Here is a 19,198-nt window from a genome sequence, read left to right as displayed (position 1 = left end):
TGAAATGGAATAAAAAAAAACCTTCAAATGTTTAAATCACCACCCTTTTGCCTCATTGAAAATAAAAAGATTAAAAAATACACATATTTGGTATCGCTGGGATCAGAAATGTACGATATCAGCTCAGTGCACAAAGAATAAGCCATCATACAGCTACAAATCCTGAAAAATTGAATCGTTCCGAGTCTCGGAAAATGGTGACAAATGCGAAAACATTTTTTCATGCAAATTTCAGAATTTTATTTTTTATCACTTAAAAAAATAAAACTATACATGTTTGGTGTTTTCGTACTTGTACTGAACTGGGGAACAGGGCCGGACTGGGACAAAAAAGCAACCCTGCCACACAAACCCCACCAGCCCACAAACTATAACACTCCTCACCTCGATCAGTGAATCTTGCTTTACTTTGTCGTGCTCTTCAATCTCCTAAAAGGAAACATTTCAAGAGCCACATGTGAATGGCTCCACACTACGTATGATCGACCACAGCTGCATTTACATGCTGCTCTACATAGTTCCAATTGTCAGGATCATGGGGGTCCCAGCGGTCGGATCTCCAGCAATTGAAAAGTTATCCCCTATCCAGAGGAGAGGGGATTACATGGGATAATGCATTTAAACCGCTTTTCCAATATTTTATTTTTATTTGGCCATAGTAATATTTAGAATGCTAAACCAAAATTGACCCTCCCAAAGTCCAATGTTGCCTCTTTGACAACAAGACAGGAGAAGTGAGTAGTGTGCAAGTCACACAGGGCTGGCTCCAGGTTTTTGAGGGCCCCGGGTGAAAGTCTCAGTGGCCCCTTTAACACATACCACAATTCATAATGCACAGATACAGCAGAGAAATATAGGTATACAATGCCAAAGATTTCACTTCTTACATTACATGAGTGATAACTATTGTACAATAGGTCAGAAACCAGACAGTATAGTCCTCCATACAGAATAATGAGCCCCATATAATGCTCCATACAGAATAATGAGCCCCATGTATTGCTCCATACAGAATAATGAGCCCCATATAATGCTCCATACAGAATAATGAGCCCCATATAATGCTCCATACAGAATAATGAGCCCCATATAATGCTCCATACAATATTATGGGTACCACATAGTCCTACATTCAGTGTAATGAGGCCCATATAATGCTCCATACAGAATAATGAGTCCCATATAATGCTCCATACAGAATAATGAGCCCCATATAATGCTCCATACAGAATAATGAGCCCCATATAATGCTCCATACAGAATAATGAGCCCCATATAATGCTCCATACAGAATAATGAGGCCCATATATTGCTCCATGCAGAATAATGAGGCCCATATATTGCTCCATACAGAATAATGAGCCCTATATAATGCTGCATACAGAATAATGAGGCCCATATATTGCTCCATACAAAATAATGAGCCCCATATAATGCTCCATACAGAATAATGAGTCCCATATAATGCTCCATACAGAATAATGAGGCTCATATATTGCTCCATACAGAATAATGAGCCCCATATAATGTTCCATACAGAATAATGAGGCCCATATATTCCTCCATACAGAATAATGAGTCCAATATAATGCTCCATAAAGAATGAGCCCCATATAATGCTCCATACAGTATTATGGGTACAACATAGTGCTCCATACAGTATAATGAGCTCTACATATTGCTCCATACAGAATAATGAGCCCCATATATTGCTGCATACAAAATAATAAGCCCCATATAATGCTCCATACAGTATTATGAGTACCACATAGTGCTCCATACTGTATATTGAGCCCCATATATTGCTCCATACAGTATTATGGGTATGCCAAAGTGTTCCATACAGTATAATGAGCCCAATATATTGCTCCATACAGCATTGTGGGTACCACATAGTGTTCCCTACAGTATAATGAGCTCCATATATTGCTCACCATATATTGCTCCAAGCAGTATAGTGAAACCCATATAATGACCCCAAACACTATAATGAGCCCCATATAATGCTCCAAACAGTGTAATGAGCCCCATATAATACTCCATACAGTATAATGAGCCCCATACCTTGCTCCATACAGAATGGGCCCCATATAATGCTCCATACAGAATAAGTTCCATATAATGCTCCATACTTTATATGATGGGCCCTATATATTGCTACAAACAGAATGGGGTTCATATAATGCTCCATATATAATGGGCCTCATATGATGTTCCCGTATATAATGGGCCCCATATTATGCTTCAGTATAATGGGCCCCATATGATGCTCGATACATAATGTTCCCCATGTTATGCTTCAGTATATGATGGGCCCCATATATTGCTCAAAACATTTAAAAAAAGAAACCTAAAATCCTCCCCTCTCCTCGCTGGCCGCTGCTCTTCTCTGGACACCTCAGCGTCGCCGTCTTCCGGCTCTCTGCACTGTGACTGTTCAGGCAGAGGGCGCACAGAAGTGACCTCATCGCACCCTCTGACCTGAAACATCACAGAAGGCGCTGCAGCGGAGGAGCGGGAAGAGGTAAGTATCGCAAGTGCCGGGGCCATGAGCAAGCGGGGAGGGGCAGACTCTTTATTAGCCCATGTGGCAACAATTTAGTTCCACAGCAGAGAAAGGTTATGTTATGGATCTGGCACGTTGCCACATGGGCTAATAAAGAGTCCGCCGCTTTCCACAATTTATCAGAGTGATTATATATATATATAAAATATATACACATATATACATACATATACACACACACATAATAAGCTCAGATACTGAGAATTATACCATGTATACAGGACAGAAGTATACACAGCTCCACAATATATACTGTGGTAAGGAATATAGAGTGCAGCTGTGTATATAGTGGGACTCACCCTCGTAGACACGCTCATAGACATCCATGCAGATATGTACAGAGAGACGCTCACACATTCACTTAGCTAAGTACATAGATATGCTTATAGACACTCTTATAAACGCACGCACACAAACATGCTTATAAACAATCACACGGAGACTTGCACGCATGCAAGCAGACACACACGCAAGCAAACACACAAGCAGACATGCACGCAAGAAAACACGCATGCAAGCAAGCAAACATGCAGTCTAGCTTGCAGGCATGCTTATAGAAATGATTAAACACATGCATGCAGACATGCTTATAGACACACCCACAGACACGCTTGCAACATGCATAAAGACACGCTTATAGACACACTCGCAAACATGCTCACATGTATACACGCACATACAGTAGACAGGCACACAGACACTCATGCACTAGTAAAAAGACTATGAAGAGGAGGATGAATGAGCTCATGGAGATCAACATCCGACACTGCGGAGACACCATCACGTGTTTCTCAACGCAGTGATTCTAGAGCACTGCCCCCATCCCTTATGGGAAATATGTAAAACATGCAAAACAGAAGCCGCGGAGACACCATCACTGCTTGCGTTGAGAAACACGTGATGGTGTCTCCGCAGTGTCGGATGTTGATCTCCATGAGTTCATTCATCCTCCTCTTCATAGTCTTTTTACTAGGCATTGCTCCTACCAGCCAGTTTCCTACTCCACACTGATGAGGGGCAATATCCCGAAACAGCTGTATGTGGATGGATACCATGTTTTGGCATAGGTGGTTTCCTTCATTGGAGACTGCCCTTCCCGTGGTTGTTCCTTCCCGGGCAAAGACCTGGCTGGTCATTGCTTGCGTTGAGAAACACGTGATGGTGTCTCCGCGGCTTCTGTTTTGCATGTTTTACATATTTCCCATAAGGGATGGGGGCAGTACTCTAGAATCACTGCGTTGAGAAACACGTGATGGTGTCTCCGCAGTGTCGGATGTTGATCTCCATGAGTTCATTCATCCTCCTCTTCATAGTCTTTTTACTAGGCATTGCTCCTACAAGCCAGTTTCCCACTCCACACTGATGAGGGGCAATACCCTGAAACAGCTGTATGTGGATGGATACCATGTTTTGGCATAGGTGGTTTCCTTCATTGGAGACTGCCCTTCCCGTGGTTGTTCCTTCCCGGGCAAAGACCTGGCTGGTCATTGCTTGCGTTGAGAAACACGTGATGGTGTCTCCGCGGCTTCTGTTTTGCATGTTTTACATATTTCCCATTAGGGATGGGGGCAGTGCTATAGAATCACTGCGTTGAGAAACACGTGATGGTGTCTCCGCAGTGTCGGATGTTGATCTCCATGAGTTCATTCATCCTCCTCTTCATAGTCTTTTTACTAGGCATTGCTCCTACCAGCCAGTTTCCTACTCCACACTGATGAGGGGCAATACCCCGAAACAGCTGTATGTGGATGGATACCATGTTTTGGCATAGGTGGTTTCCTTCATTGGAGACTGCCCTTCCCGTGGTTGTTCCTTCCCGGGCAAAGACCTGGCTGGTCATTGCTTGCGTTGAGAAACACGTGATGGTGTCTCCGCTGCTTCTGTTCCGTCTCTTGTCTGTCTGCGGCAAGAAGCAGGTCACCCCCCCTTCCCTTTGTCGGTTACCCTTCCTACAGCTCCATTCCTGGTTTTGGCTTACAAATACTGATGGAAAATACTGACCAAATACTGAACGTGTTACAGATGAAAATGAACAATAGTGATGGGAAAATTTACATTTTTTTATTTAGTTGTATAATTATTCTGCACACACGTATTTTCCTTAGAAAAACAAAACCTCACTTTTACTTTCTTAAATATTCAGGTTTATTAACCTTTTGGGTTGACTCACAGCTCTGTAGTTGTTCAATAATAAAATTACTCATCAAAAATACTAATTGCCTACAGCACCGTACAACCTTGAGGCTTTACTATGTGAGTATATAGGAAATGTATGGAGCTGATATGATCCAGACAAATTGTCCACATGCCCTTGTAGAGTCAGGAAGGTTTTTTTGGTCCCGTTTACTAAGAAAATTTTGATTAGCCTTCATGTGATTGAACTGTTATGTCACCAAGGTCTTCTGGTGGACAGAAGATAAATGTCCATGGACTTCATGGACATTTGACATCTGCCAACCTGTGTAACTGTAAGTACGGTATGTAAAATATGAGTCTTTCAATGCTTCTTACACATAAACATGTAATCTTTCCACAAGAGAAATTCATCCATTATTTGGAAATGTTGCTTTACCTTGTGTCATGCATAGAAGACTTAATAACGTGACATTTTCAAAGGTTAGCTTACTGTTATCTGCCTTGCACAAATCTGTCAGAAACCTGATTCTTGTGAAGGTTTGTGATTATTTATTATGGATCATGTCGGCGCTCCAGAATTTCTAAGGGCTTATTTCTCCATTACAGCTGTGGTGTTGCTTTATGTCAGGGGAAAGATGGAAAATAAATGACAAAGTAAATGATAATGACACGACCATTATTATAGTGTAAGCAGCTTTCCAGCTGCTTTTCTTGGCTGCATTTCCATTTTTGGCCATTTCCATACACAACAGAAAGTATTTATATATATATACATATATATATATATATATATATATATATATATATAGATATAGATATATATCTAATATATAAAGCTCAAGTGTGTGTATGTGTGTGTGTCCGGGATAGGCATCCGCACCGTCGCAGCTACAGCCACAAAATTTGGCACAGTCACACGTCTGGACCCCGAGAGCGTCCTAAGCTATGTTGTGAGGCGAAATTTTAACCCTGCGCGTTCCAATTCACCAAACAATTTTGCCCCTATCTACATAATGGGGAAAAAGTGTGTGTATCAAGCCCCGCCCCTCATTATGATGTCAATGGTTGCCATGGCGACGCTGATGTCATCATAGGTTGCAAGCCCCACCGCTCATTATGATGTCATAATGGTTGACTATGGGATGGAGGATGTGTGATGGGTATATGTGCACTGGACTATGGGATGGAGGATATGTATGAAGGGTATATGGGCACGGGACTATGGGATGTCGGATATGTATGATGGGTATATGGACATGGGACTATGAGATGAAGGATGTGTGAAGGGTATATGGGCACGGGACTATGGGATGGAGGATATGTATGATGGGTATATAGGCACGGGCCTATGGGATCGTGGATATGTATGATGGGTATATGGGCACGGGACTATGAGATGGAAGATAATTAAAATTTTCTATAACTAACCACAGTTAAGGTACTGTCACACTTAGCGATGTACCAGCGATCCCGACCAGCGATATGACGCGGTCAGGATCGCTGGTACATCACTAAGTGGTCGCTAGTGAGCTGCCACACAGGCAGATCTCACCAGCGACATCGCTGGGGACGGGGGTCGCTACTTACCTGTCACACCAGGCGATCCTGCGTCCTCCCGTCCGGCTCCACGCGTCGCTCGTCCTCACAGCAGGAAGCGCCACAGGAAGCTGACGACGAGAAACAGTCCTGAACGTTCTCGCGCGATCAGTGATAACCATCGGGGGAGCGGGTCGTAGGTAAGTATCACACACAGAGATATCGCTAGCAATATCGCTATAACGTCACTAGTTATAGCGATATTGCTAGCGATATCTCTTAGTGTGACATGCCCTTTAGTTACTATGCCCAGGCAGCGCCGGGTTCTTCAGCTAGTATGTATATATATATATATATATATATATATATATATAGACACTTTCTGTTGTGTATGTAAATGGCCAAAAATGGAAGTGCATATATATATATATATATATATATATATATATATATATTATAGGCATGTACTACATTGGTATATTTTCTGTATATCACTGTCAATCACCTGCAGCGGCGCTGGGAAGAGCCGGCCAGGAAGAAGCAGAACTAGTCTGGATTTTCAAAGTATTGGATAGTATAAATCACCTGACTTGTTTCCTTTTTATGTGCACTTCTTACTTCCAATTTGTAAGATTTTTTAGAATAATGTTTCTCCACTCTTACAAACTTAGTGCCTTTCTGCCAGCATAATTTTACCTTTTCATTGCTGTACCGTTAGCCTTTTTCATGTTTGCAATCAAAGGTGATCAGGAAAAGCGACATTTTAATGGCTTAGGAAGTGTAATAACTGGAAAGTAGGGTAGTGAATATCTCTTAACTTTGAAGTTGAAAAAGACTGACATGCACATAAGGAACAATGTCTATGGTGAGGTTGATAAAACCTTTACTTGATAAAATATCACCATAATAATACCCAGTACAGTTCACCCACAGATGGGTTACAGAAGACCACATAAAAGAACTTGCAACAGTAACTTGTAGACTTATCATATATGGCTGTAAGCAGTTATGTCCTATTAAAAGGGTTTTTCATCAATCATCAATCTTCTGGAGCACATCGATCCTCCATCTCCTGACTTCCCGCTTGCCTAGGGGGGGCGGTGTGTTCCTGATTAATTGTTCAGAACGCAGCATCACTGAGCTGTTCAGCAGAACTGTGTGTTCTCTCCAGTGTTGCACGAAGAGGCAGTTTTTCCTTTTGCAGCCTTCGAGGAGCGCAGATTGCATGATGCTGGCTAGATCAAGTGATAGTTGATAGAATTTGAGTAAAAAGATGCGAAGGACCTTGGTAGTCCGTGGCTGCCGGACTAGGGCCCTGCTAATTTACTAGTGATGAGCGAGTATACTCGTTGCTCGGGTTTTCCCGAACATGCTAGGGTGTCCTCCGAGTATTTTGGCGTGCTTGGAGATTTAGGTTTTTTTGACGCAGCTGCATGATTTGCAGCTGCTAGACTTCCTGAATACATGTGAGGGTTGCCTGGTTGTTATGGAATCCCCACATGTATTCAGGCTGTCTAGCAGTCGCAAATCATGCAGCTACAGCGACAGAAACTAAATCTCCAAGCATGCCAAAATACTTGGAGAACACCCGAGGATTCTCAGGAAAACCTGAGCAACGAGTATACTCGCTCATCACTAAACTCTACTAATTATCATCATCATCATCATCTGATGCCTCTTGCAATATTCGATCTGGCATAACATCACGTGTGCATCGTTCTGTAATCATGATGACAGCTGAGAATGCCGATAGGCAAGAGAATCGGCAGCAGCTTACAGGGAATGAAATTTACGTCACATGTAACCACATGAATAGTTTATAAAAATGAATGTAGAATAATTTTAAAAGAGAAAAAGAGCAATTGTAATGCGGATTCACGACTTCTTGCTCTCACTATGTTTTGGCCACCGGTAGATACAACCGGTATGTACAGTATTACTGGAAAATACGAGGTCACATAAGAAATACAGTGGGGAAAAAAAGTATTTAGTCAGTCAGCAATAGTGCAAGTTCCACCACTTAAAAAGATGAGAGGCGTCTGTAATTTACATCATAGGTAGACCTCAACTATGGGAGACAAACTGAGAAAAAAAAATCCAGAAAATCACATTGTCTGTTTTTTTTTCATTTTATTTGCATATTATGGTGGAAAATAAGTATTTGGTCAGAAACAAGCAATCAAGATTTCTGGCTCTCACAGACCTGTAACTTCTTCTTTAAGAGTCTCCTCTTTCCTCCCCTCATTACCTGTAGTAATGGCACCTGTTTAAACTTGTTATCAGTATAAAAAGACACCTGTGCACACCCTCAAACAGTCTGACTCCAAACTCCAGTATGGTGAAGACCAAAGAGCTGTCAAAGGACACCAGAAACAAAATTGTAGCCCTGCACCAGGCTGGGAAGACTGAATCTGCAATAGCCAACCAGCTTGGAGTGAAGAAATCAACTGTGGGAGCAATAATTAGAAAATGGAAGACATACAAGACCACTGATAATCTCCCTCGATCTGGTGCTCCACGCAAAATCCCACCCCGTGGGGTCAGAATGATCACAAGAACGGTGAGCAAAAATCCCAGAACCACGCGGGGGGACCTAGTGAATGAACTGCAGAGAGCTGGGACCAATGTAACAAGGCCTACCATAAGTAACACACTACGCCACCATGGACTCAGATCCTGCAGTGCTAGACGTGTCCCACTGCTTAAGCCTGTACATGTCCGGGCCCGTCTGAAGTTTGCTAGAGAGCATTTGGATGATCCAGAGGAGTTTTGGGAGAATGTCCTATGGTCTGATGAAACCAAACTGGAACTGTTTGATAGAAACACAACTTGTCGTGTTTGGAGGAAAAAGAATACTGAGTTGCATCCATCAAACACCATACCTACTGTAAAGCATGGTGGTGGAAACATCATGCTTTGGGGCTGTTTCTCTGCAAAGGGGCCAGGACGACTGATCCGGGTACATGAAAGAATGAATGGGGCCATGTATCGTGAGATTTTGAGTGCTAACCTCCTTCCATCAGCAAGGGCATTGAAGATGAAACGTGGCTGGGTCTTTCAACATGACAATGATCCAAAGCACACCGCCAGGGCAACGAAGGAGTGGCTTCGTAAGAAGCATTTCAAGGTCCTGGAGTGGCCTAGCCAGTCTCCAGATCTCAACCCTATAGAAAACCTTTGGAGGGAGTTGAAAGTCTGTTTTGCCAAGCAAAAAGCCAAAAACATCACTGCTCTAGAGGAGATCTGCATGGAGGAATGGGCCAACATACCAACAACAGTGTGTGGCAACCTTGTGAAGACTTACAGAAAACGTTTGACCTCTGTCATTGCCAACAAAGGATATATCACAAAGTATTGAGATGAAATTTTGTTTCTGACCAAATACTTATTTTCCACCATAATATGCAAATAAAATGAAAAAAAAACAGACAATGTGATTTTCTGGATTTTTTTTTCTCAGTTTGTCTCCCATAGTTGAGGTCTACCTATGATGTAAATTACAGACGCCTCTCATCTTTTTAAGTGGTGGAACTTGCACTATTGCTGACTGACTAAATACTTTTTTCCCCCACTGTATCTACAATAAGGAGAAGGTAGCAAACTCTACATAAGTAAAATCAATGATTATTTAGAATAACCTACAATGAAAAAGCATAAATAATAGTTACTTATCTATAAAATAGGTCTGATCTATAGTATTTCAATGTTCATATTTCTTTAACGTAAAGTATCATGGAAGCAATGTCTGCAAAAAAGAGTAGCAAATATCACAATTTGTTATTGACAACATATTTAATAGGGAGCTAACTGGAGTAAATGAATCTATCCAGCTTTTTAGGTCTTATGCACACAACAGAGAAATCTGCAGGAAGCTATAAGGTCCCATATGCTGATCGGATACATGGAGTATCCATTATTTTTAGGGAAGACATTTAATAATATGATCCACAATGGAGCATTCCACAGACTGTACACAATCCAATGTGAAATGCATAGGTACAATACGCACCTCTATGGGTGTCTGTCCAACACAAAGCTGTAGAATGACCAGGGCCAGCATTAGGGGCAGCAAACTATGCAGTTGCATATAGCTCCATCACCAAAAGTGCACCCAACCTTTACAAGCCATGAACAGCACTGATGATGCCAGTTCTGCCTTATCAGTGTAGTTTCTGAGGTTAGAAGTGTAGACCGACCTTTGGTGACATCCCCATCATAGGACCAAAAGGTCTCACTTTGTGGAGGAACAGAAGAAAAGGAGAGAGCCTGATAGATCCTCTACAGGGTGGGCCATTTATAGGGATACACCTAAATAAAATGGGAATGATTGATGATATCAACTTCCGGTTTGTGGCACATTAGTATATGGGAGGGGGGAAATTTTTCAAGATGGGTGGTGACCATGGCGGCCATTTTGAAGTCGGCCATTTTGAACGCAACTTTATGTTTTCCAATGGGAAGAGGGTCATGTGACACATCAAACTTATTGAGAATTTCACAAGAAAAACAATGGTGTGCTTAGTTTTAACGTAACTTTATTCTTTCATGAGTTATTTTCAAGTTTATGACCACTTATAAAATGTGTTCAAAGTGCTGCCCATTGTGTTGGATTGTCAATACAACCCTCTTCTCCCACTCTTGACACACTGATAGCAACAACACAGAAGAAATTCTAGTCTAAGGGGTCAGATTCCTTTTAGGAATGCTCAGACCTGACACTCATAATGTGGTGATGCACCATCTTGCTGGAAAAACTCAGGGAACGTGCCATCTTCAGTGCATAAAGAGGCAACACATCATCATGTAGCAATTTCAGATATCCAGTGGCATTGAGGTTTCCATTGATGAAGAATGGCCTCACTAGCTTTGTACCCCATATACTACACCATACCATTAATTATGGGTGTCAGGTCTGAGCATTCCTACATGAACAGTTTCCTGGAAAGTGGATTGGTCGTCATGGGCCAGTTGAATGGCCACCAAGGTCTCACGATCTGACCCCCGAGACTTTTATCTTTGGGGTCATCTGAAGGCAATTGTCTATGCTGTGAAGGTACGAGATGTGCAGCATCTGAAACAATGGATACTGGAAGCCTGTGCTAGCATTTCTTCTGCCCACCCTGTATACTCTGTGTGTGTGTGTGTGTGTGACATACACATTGTATGTGTGACATTTAGTGCATGTGACATGCAGTGTGTGTATACAATATAACATACAATGTGTTGGGGGGCATGGAATGTGTGTCTAATAAAGTGTGTAGCATGGAGTCTGTGTAACATAGTGTATGTATAGCATGTGCGCGTAACTAAACTAACGAGTGTGTAACTCTTAGTATGTATGAAACTGGAAGGAAAGCGGCTTGCTTATACAATGGGAACACCACAGATATAAATGATATGCACACAATTTTATTGAACAAATCAACACAGACAAGGAAAAGCACAAATTCCATAAAAACATTTAAAAACGTGCAAACAGAATCATAAACCATGTCATGTAGTACTGACATGATAACCCACCCACATCAAAAAATCCCACAGAAATGGACAAACAACCACATGAAATGTCTAGTATAGCATAATTTGAATGAAGTAGATCCAAAAAAGATCTAAAATGCACAATCCAAAAAAAAAAAAAGTATGCAGTTGAAAACTATTCACAGCACCATGAAAAATGTGTATGCAAAACCCTTATGGGAGGATGAGGCTGATATGTGTGCACCCCTGGTGTGATTAATAAAAGCATGCAAACCGCATGTTACCAGGAAAGTACAGCCAGTAAAAAATTGAATGCAAAAACCCATATAGGACAAAGGAGCTGGTGACTGGGCACCCCTGGTGTGCTGAGTGAGTACATGTAGACCACAAACAACCAGAAGATGCAAACAATAACCATCAATTATACCAGAACTCCATGGATACACATATAAAAAGCGATGAAAGTGCCTAGTGCCTCTGCGAGATAAGATGGTGGGGGGGAGCAACCCCACGCGTATCGCCACCAACGAGTGGCTTTCTCAAGGGAGGGATAGAGCGCGCCACTCGTTGGTGGCGATACGCGTGGGGTTGCTCCCCCCCACCATCTTATCTCGCAGAGGCACTAGGCACTTTCATCGCTTTTTATATGTGTATCCATGGAGTTCTGGTATAATTGATGGTTATTGTTTGCATCTTCTGGTTGTTTGTGGTCTACATGTACTCACTCAGCACACCAGGGGTGCCCAGTCACCAGCTCCTTTGTCCTATATGGGTTTTTGCATTCAATTTTTTACTGGCTGTACTTTCCTGGAAACATGCGGTTTGCATGCTTTTATTAATCACACCAGGGGTGCACACATATCAGCCTCATCCTCCCATAAGGTTTTTGCATACACATTTTTCATGGTGCTGTGAATAGTTTTCAAGTGCATACTTTTTTTTTTTTTTGGATTGTGCATTTTAGATCTTTTTTGGATCTACTTCATTCAAATTATGCTATACTAGACATTTCATGTGGTTGTTTGTCCATTTCTGTGGGATTTTTTGATGTGGGTGGGTTATCATGTCAGTACTACATGACATGGTTTATGATTCTGTTTGCACATGTTTTTAAATGTTTTTATGGAATTTGTGCTTTTCCTTGTCTGTGTTGATTTTTTCAATAAAATTGTGTGCATATCATTTATATCTGTGGTGTTCCCATTGTATAAGCAAGCCGCTTTCCTTCCAGTTTCATGTTTCAATTTTTGACTTGCTTTTGGTGAACCCCCCATATTTGATTTCATTCAGCGGTGCCCTCCAATCTTCCCTCTTTGTTCACTCTTAGTATGTATGTAACATATATGTTTAGCAGGGGTGTGGTGTGTCAGTCATACAGTGTGTATGTAACATACAGTGTGTAATATATAATGTATATGTAGCATAGACTGTGTGTGTGTAACAGTAATGTATGTGTTGGTGTGTTATGTGTGTAATGTATGTGTTGGTGTGTGTTATGTGTGTAATGTATGTGTTGGTGTGTGTTATGTGTGCAATGTATGTGTTGGTGTGCGTTGTGTGTGCAATGTACTGTATGTGTTGGTGTGTGTTATGTGTGCAATGTATGTGTTGGTGTGTGTTATGTGTGTAATGTATGTGTTGGTGTGCGTTATGTGTGTACTGTATGTGTTGGTGTGTGTTATGTGTGCAATGTATGTGTTGGTGTGCGTTGTGTGTGCAATGTACTGTATGTGTTGGTGTGTGTTATGTGTGCAATGTATGTGTTGGTGTGTGTTATGTGTGCAATGTATGTGTTGGTGTGTGTTATGTGTGTAATGTATGTGTTGGTGTGTGTTGTGTGTGTACTGTATGTATTGGTGTGTGTTATGTGTGCAATGTATGTGTTGGTGTGCGTTGTGTGTGCAATGTACTGTATGTGTTGGTGTGTGTTATGTGTGCAATGTATGTGTTGGTGTGTGTTATGTGTGTAATGTATGTGTTGGTGTGTGTTGTGTGTGTACTGTATGTGTTGGTGTGTGTTATGTGTGTAATGTATGTGTTGGTGTGTGTTATGTGTGCAATGTATGTGTTGGTGTGTGTTATGTGTGCAATGTATGTGTTGGTGTGTGTTATGTGTGCAATGTATGTGTTGGTGTGTGTTATGTGTGCAATGTATGTGTTGGTGTGTGTTATGTGTGTAATGTATGTGTTGGTGTGTGTTGTGTGTGTACTGTATGTGTTGGTGTGTGTTATGTGTGTAATGTATGTGTTGGTGTGTGTTATGTGTGCAATGTATGTGTTGGTGTGTGTTATGTGTGCAATGTATGTGTTGGTGTGTGTTATGTGTGCAATGTATGTGTTGGTGTGTGTTATGTGTGTAATGTATGTGTTGGTGTGTGTTATGTGTGCAATGTATGTGTTGGTGTGTGTTATGTGTGCAATGTATGTGTTGGTGTGTGTTATGTGTGCAATGTATGTGTTGGTGTGTGTTATGTGTGTAATGTATGTGTTGTGTGTGTTATGTGTGTAATGTATGTGTTGGTGTGTGTTGTGTGTGTACTGTATGTGTTGGTGTGTGTTATGTGTGCAATGTATGTGTTGGTGTGCGTTGTGTGTGCAATGTACTGTATGTGTTGGTGTGTGTTATGTGTGCAATGTATGTGTTGGTGTGTGTTATGTGTGTAATGTATGTGTTGGTGTGTGTTGTGTGTGTACTGTATGTGTTGGTGTGTGTTATGTGTGTAATGTATGTGTTGGTGTGTGTTATGTGTGCAATGTATGTGTTGGTGTGTGTTATGTGTGCAATGTATGTGTTGGTGTGTGTTATGTGTGCAATGTATGTGTTGGTGTGTGTTATGTGTGCAATGTATGTGTTGGTGTGTGTTATGTGTGTAATGTATGTGTTGGTGTGTGTTGTGTGTGTACTGTATGTGTTGGTGTGTGTTATGTGTGTAATGTATGTGTTGGTGTGTGTTATGTGTGCAATGTATGTGTTGGTGTGTGTTATGTGTGCAATGTATGTGTTGGTGTGTGTTATGTGTGCAATGTATGTGTTGGTGTGTGTTATGTGTGTAATGTATGTGTTGGTGTGTGTTGTGTGTGTACTGTATGTGATGGTGTGTGTTATGTGTGTAATGTATGTGTTGGTGTGTGTTATGTGTGCAATGTATGTGTTGGTGTGTGTTATGTGTGCAATGTATGTGTTGGTGTGTGTTATGTGTGCAATGTATGTGTTGGTGTGTGTTATGTGTGCAATGTATGTGTTGGTGTGTGTTATGTGTGTATCAATAGCATCCATATTTAAAAATACCCACAGTACGGACAAGTGTTCTTAGGTGTAAGCATGTCAGAAATGCAAAACAAAAATCACTGTTCTCAGGAGCACATTGCTTGGTGTGAACAGGAGTTGTGCTGCCAATACCATGATCCCGTATGAAGATGAATGATTTTCTACTTGGTGATGAGTGAGCATGGTCAGATAAGCTGTTATCATAGCATGCTAGGGTGTTATCCAAGTATCTTGGGCCTGCTCGAATAGTATGTTCGAGTCCCCGCGGCTACATGATTCGCGGCTGTTAATACGCTATCCGAGCACATTCTCTCTTCACTCTTTACTAGTCACCGTTCTGTCCCCAGCATTCTTCGTCAGCTTATGTAAAGAGGCCGATGAATAAGCGCCAAACAACTTAAATATTGTTGATGCTCTTAATGGTCTGAAATCATATCTTGGAGATGCATCCTAAAAGTTTCTGTATGACGGTGCTAGATGTCAGCAGTGGGGAACCAACTTGTAATTTTTGCCCAGGGCCCCACTTTGCCCTGAGTATGACCACTGCCTATTGCCTTATTTGAAGGGAATGTGTGTGCTGGGGGGTAGGACGGGTTGTGGGGGGTGAGGTTGTTTACTGAGGATTCACATGCGGCAGATTGGTTGTGTAACATTTTTACAGCTAAAAATAATTTAAGTACATCTGACTGGGAATGTGTCCACCGCATGTCAGGAGATTTTTACAACCTTCCTTCTGATGTATCGGACAGATTTCTACAATGCATATGCCGCATGCCATTATATGCGCACAGTGCAATGCCATCTTTTGTACTTATATTTATTCATTATTTCTCTTTCTGATGTAGGATCTGGGCATGGAGTCAACATCATTAGATGACGTTCTATACCGATACGCAAGTTTTCGAAACTTGGTGGATCCTATTACACACGATCTGATAATCAGCTTGGCGAGATACGTGCATTGCCCTAAACCGGTATGTACCCCACTGTTTTAGTATTCCGATCATTATTACTTAGCACAGATGTCGTATTGCATGGATCTACTTGTGCCTTTGTTTTATGGAGAAAAAACAGGTAATGCCTTCACCAAGCAACATTCACTTCCAGAAATATTTTCCTTCCTTATCCTTTTCTCTGAATAATACAATATGTAGCTTTTAGTAATCTTTCTCATCTGTTCTCATTAAACAATTTTCTGAGAATAGACACATAATGGCCTCATTATAATGATGCATTATAACGTATAATTTATAAGTTTTAATATGATCGGCGGAAGTTGGAATAGTTTGTAAAAAGCAAGGGCAAAAAGTTACACCTAAAGCTGACAAACGGCATACGTTCAATGGCTCCATTGGGCTTACGTACGATTTGGTCATAGGCCCCGATTGGGCCATTGACTATAATGATGCAGATGGAGTCACAGTGTGCCCATTGTCCATCATTTTTTGATATACAAGTCTAGTTGAGGCGGGCAGCAAGATATAGTTGACTACTAGTTATGAGCGAACATGCTCGGATAAGGTGTTATCCAAACATGCTTGTGTGCTAATTGAGTGCCTTCGGCATGCTCAAATACTATGTTCGGGTCCCCACTGCTGCATGTCTCATAGCTGTCACACAGCCACAACACACGCAGACGTGGAGACTCATACATATTATTCGAGCACGCCGAAGTCACTCGGTTAGCATCCAAGCATCCTCAGATAACACCTTATCTGAGCATGCTAGCTCATCACTATTGACTACATCTTGCTGCCCGCCTCCAATACGCAAAAGCCCATATCCAGTGTTGCGGGACTTTGGACGGGAGCCCTGAAAGATATACTGAATATAGTGTCAAACACGATGTGAGCCCAGCCTATGGATTTAAATTACAAACCTGCACACGTGCAGCAAAGCAATACAGCTAGAATAAGTCAATAATATATACTCACCCATTGAATCTCTGGCGTCCCAGTGCCATGTCCACAATCCTCCCCTTACAGTGTGTACGGAAAGTATTCAGACCCCTTTAAATTTTTCACGCCTTGTTTCATGGCAGCCATTTGGTAAATTCATTCATTTTTTTCTCAATAATGTACACTCTGCACCCCATCTTCACTGAAAAAAACCCCAGAAATGTAGAAATTTTTGCAAATTTATTAAAAAAGAAAAACTGAAATATCACATGGTCATAAGTATTCAGACCCTTTGCTCAGTATTGAGTAGAAGCACCGTTTTGAGCTAGTGCAGCCATGAGTCGTCTTGGGAATGATGCAACAAGTTTTTCACACCTGGATTTGGGGGTCTTCTGCCATTCTTCCTTGCAGATCCTCTCCAGTTCCGTCAGGTTGGATGGTGAACGTTGGTGGACAGTCATTTTCAGGTCTCTCCAGAGATGCTCAATTGGGTTTAGGTCAGGGCTCTGGCTGGGCCATTCGAGAATGGTCACAGAGTTGTTCTAAAGCCACTCCTTTGTTATTTTAGTTGTGTGCATAGGGTCACTGTCTTGTTGGAAGGTGAACCTTCAGCCAAGTCTGAGGTCCAGAGCACTCTGGAAGAGGTTTTCATCCCGGATATCTCTGTTCTTGGCCGCATTCATGTTTCCTTCAATTGCAACCAGTCGTCCTGTCCATGCAGCTGAAAAACACCCCCATAGCATGATGCTTCCACCAGCATGTTTCACTGTTGGGATTGTATTGGGCAGGTGGTGAGCAGTGCCTAGTTTTCTCCACACATACAGCTTAGAATTATCACCAAAAAGTTATATCTTCATCTCATCAGAACAGAGAATCTTATTTCTCATAGTCTGGGAGTCCTTCATGTGTTTTTTAGCAAACTCTATGCGGGCTTTCATATGTCTTGCACTGAGGAGAGGCTTCCGTCAGGCCACTCTGCCATAAAGGCCCGACTGATGGAGGGCTGCAGTGATAGTTGACTTTGTGGAACTTTCTCCCATCTCCCTACTGCATCTGTGGAGCTCAGCCACAGTGATCTTGGGGTTCTTCTTTACCTCTCTCACCAAGGCTCTTCTCCCACAATTGCTCAGTTTGGCTGGACAGCCAGGTCTAGGAAGACTTCTTGTGGTCCTAAACTTCTTCCGTTTAAGGATTATGGAGGCCACTGTGCTTTTAGCAGTGTTGAGTGCAGCAGAAATTATTTTGTAACTTGGCCAGATCTGTGCCTTGCCAAAATTCTGTCTCTGAGCTCCTTGGCCAGTTCCTTTGACCTCATGATTCTCACTTGGTCTGACATGCACTGTGAGCTGTGAGGTCTTATATAGACAGGTGTGTGCCTTTCCAAATCAAGTCCTATCAGTTTAATTAAACACAGCTGGACTCCAATGAAGGAGAAGAACCATCTCAAGGAGGATCACAAGGAAATGGACAGCATGTGACTTAAATATGAGTGTGTGAAAAAAGGGTCTGAATACTTATGATCATGTGATATTTCAGTTTTTCTTTTTTAATAAATTTGCAAAAATTTCTACATTTCTGGGTTTTTTTTCAGTCAAGATGAGGTGCAGAGTGTGCATTAATGAGAAAAAAATGAACTTCTTTGAATTTACCAAATGGCTGCCATGAAACAAAGAGTGAAAAATTTAAAGGAGTCTGAATACTTACTGTACCCACTGTAAGTCTTCTGTTAGCTGAAATGTTGATGCCAAGCATGGCCCAGCTGACTGCTGTAGCCAATAACTAGTCTCAGGAGTATACGACACAAGACCACTGCAACTAGTGATTGGCCTGAGAATAGCATGTGTCTATATGATACAGCACCATGTTGGAGGGCTCCCGCTGCATCGGGTTACCTCACAGCCAGAGATAGGGTTAGATAGGTTTGCTAGCAGAAAAACAATGAGAGAATGAAAGGTTAAATCCTCGCTCCCACAATGAGCTTTCGATGCGTTTCAGACGCTGCGTATATTTGCTATGTCAAAAGTGTAGCACATTAGGCCACGTGCACATGTTGAGTATTTGGTGAGATTTTTACTTCAGTATTTGTAGGCCAAAACCAAATACTGAGGTAAAAAATTCACCAAATACTTAAAAGTGTGAAAGTGGCCTAAAACATTGTCAATTTGAGTGGAAACTTTTGTGCATAGATGCTATGACTTACATACTGGAGTTAAAAAAAAGATATTTACGGAAATTGTTAAATGAGTGGCTGGTAATGAATATATAATGCATACCTTAAAATTAGAAAATATGTGTGTGTATTTATACCTGGAGCCG

General features: G+C 41.6%; 1 protein-coding gene across 1 annotated transcript in view; it reads left to right on the top strand.

Moving 5' to 3' along the window:
• Positions 1-19,198, top strand: part of LRRC75A (leucine rich repeat containing 75A) — a 478,221-nt gene that overhangs the window by 81,719 nt on the left and 377,304 nt on the right. Inside the window, exon 2 of the mRNA XM_073565538.1 lies at positions 15,830-15,958. Coding sequence (XP_073421639.1) covers positions 15,830-15,958 — 129 coding nt within the window. The remainder of the gene's footprint in view (positions 1-15,829; positions 15,959-19,198) is intronic.

This window comes from Dendrobates tinctorius, unplaced genomic scaffold (assembly GCF_039654945.1).
Source record: "Dendrobates tinctorius isolate UK_male_01 unplaced genomic scaffold, ASM3965494v1 ptg000016l, whole genome shotgun sequence".
NCBI classification, from domain to species: domain Eukaryota; kingdom Metazoa; phylum Chordata; class Amphibia; order Anura; family Dendrobatidae; genus Dendrobates; species Dendrobates tinctorius.
This window is presented reverse-complemented; position numbering and strand designations above follow the sequence as displayed.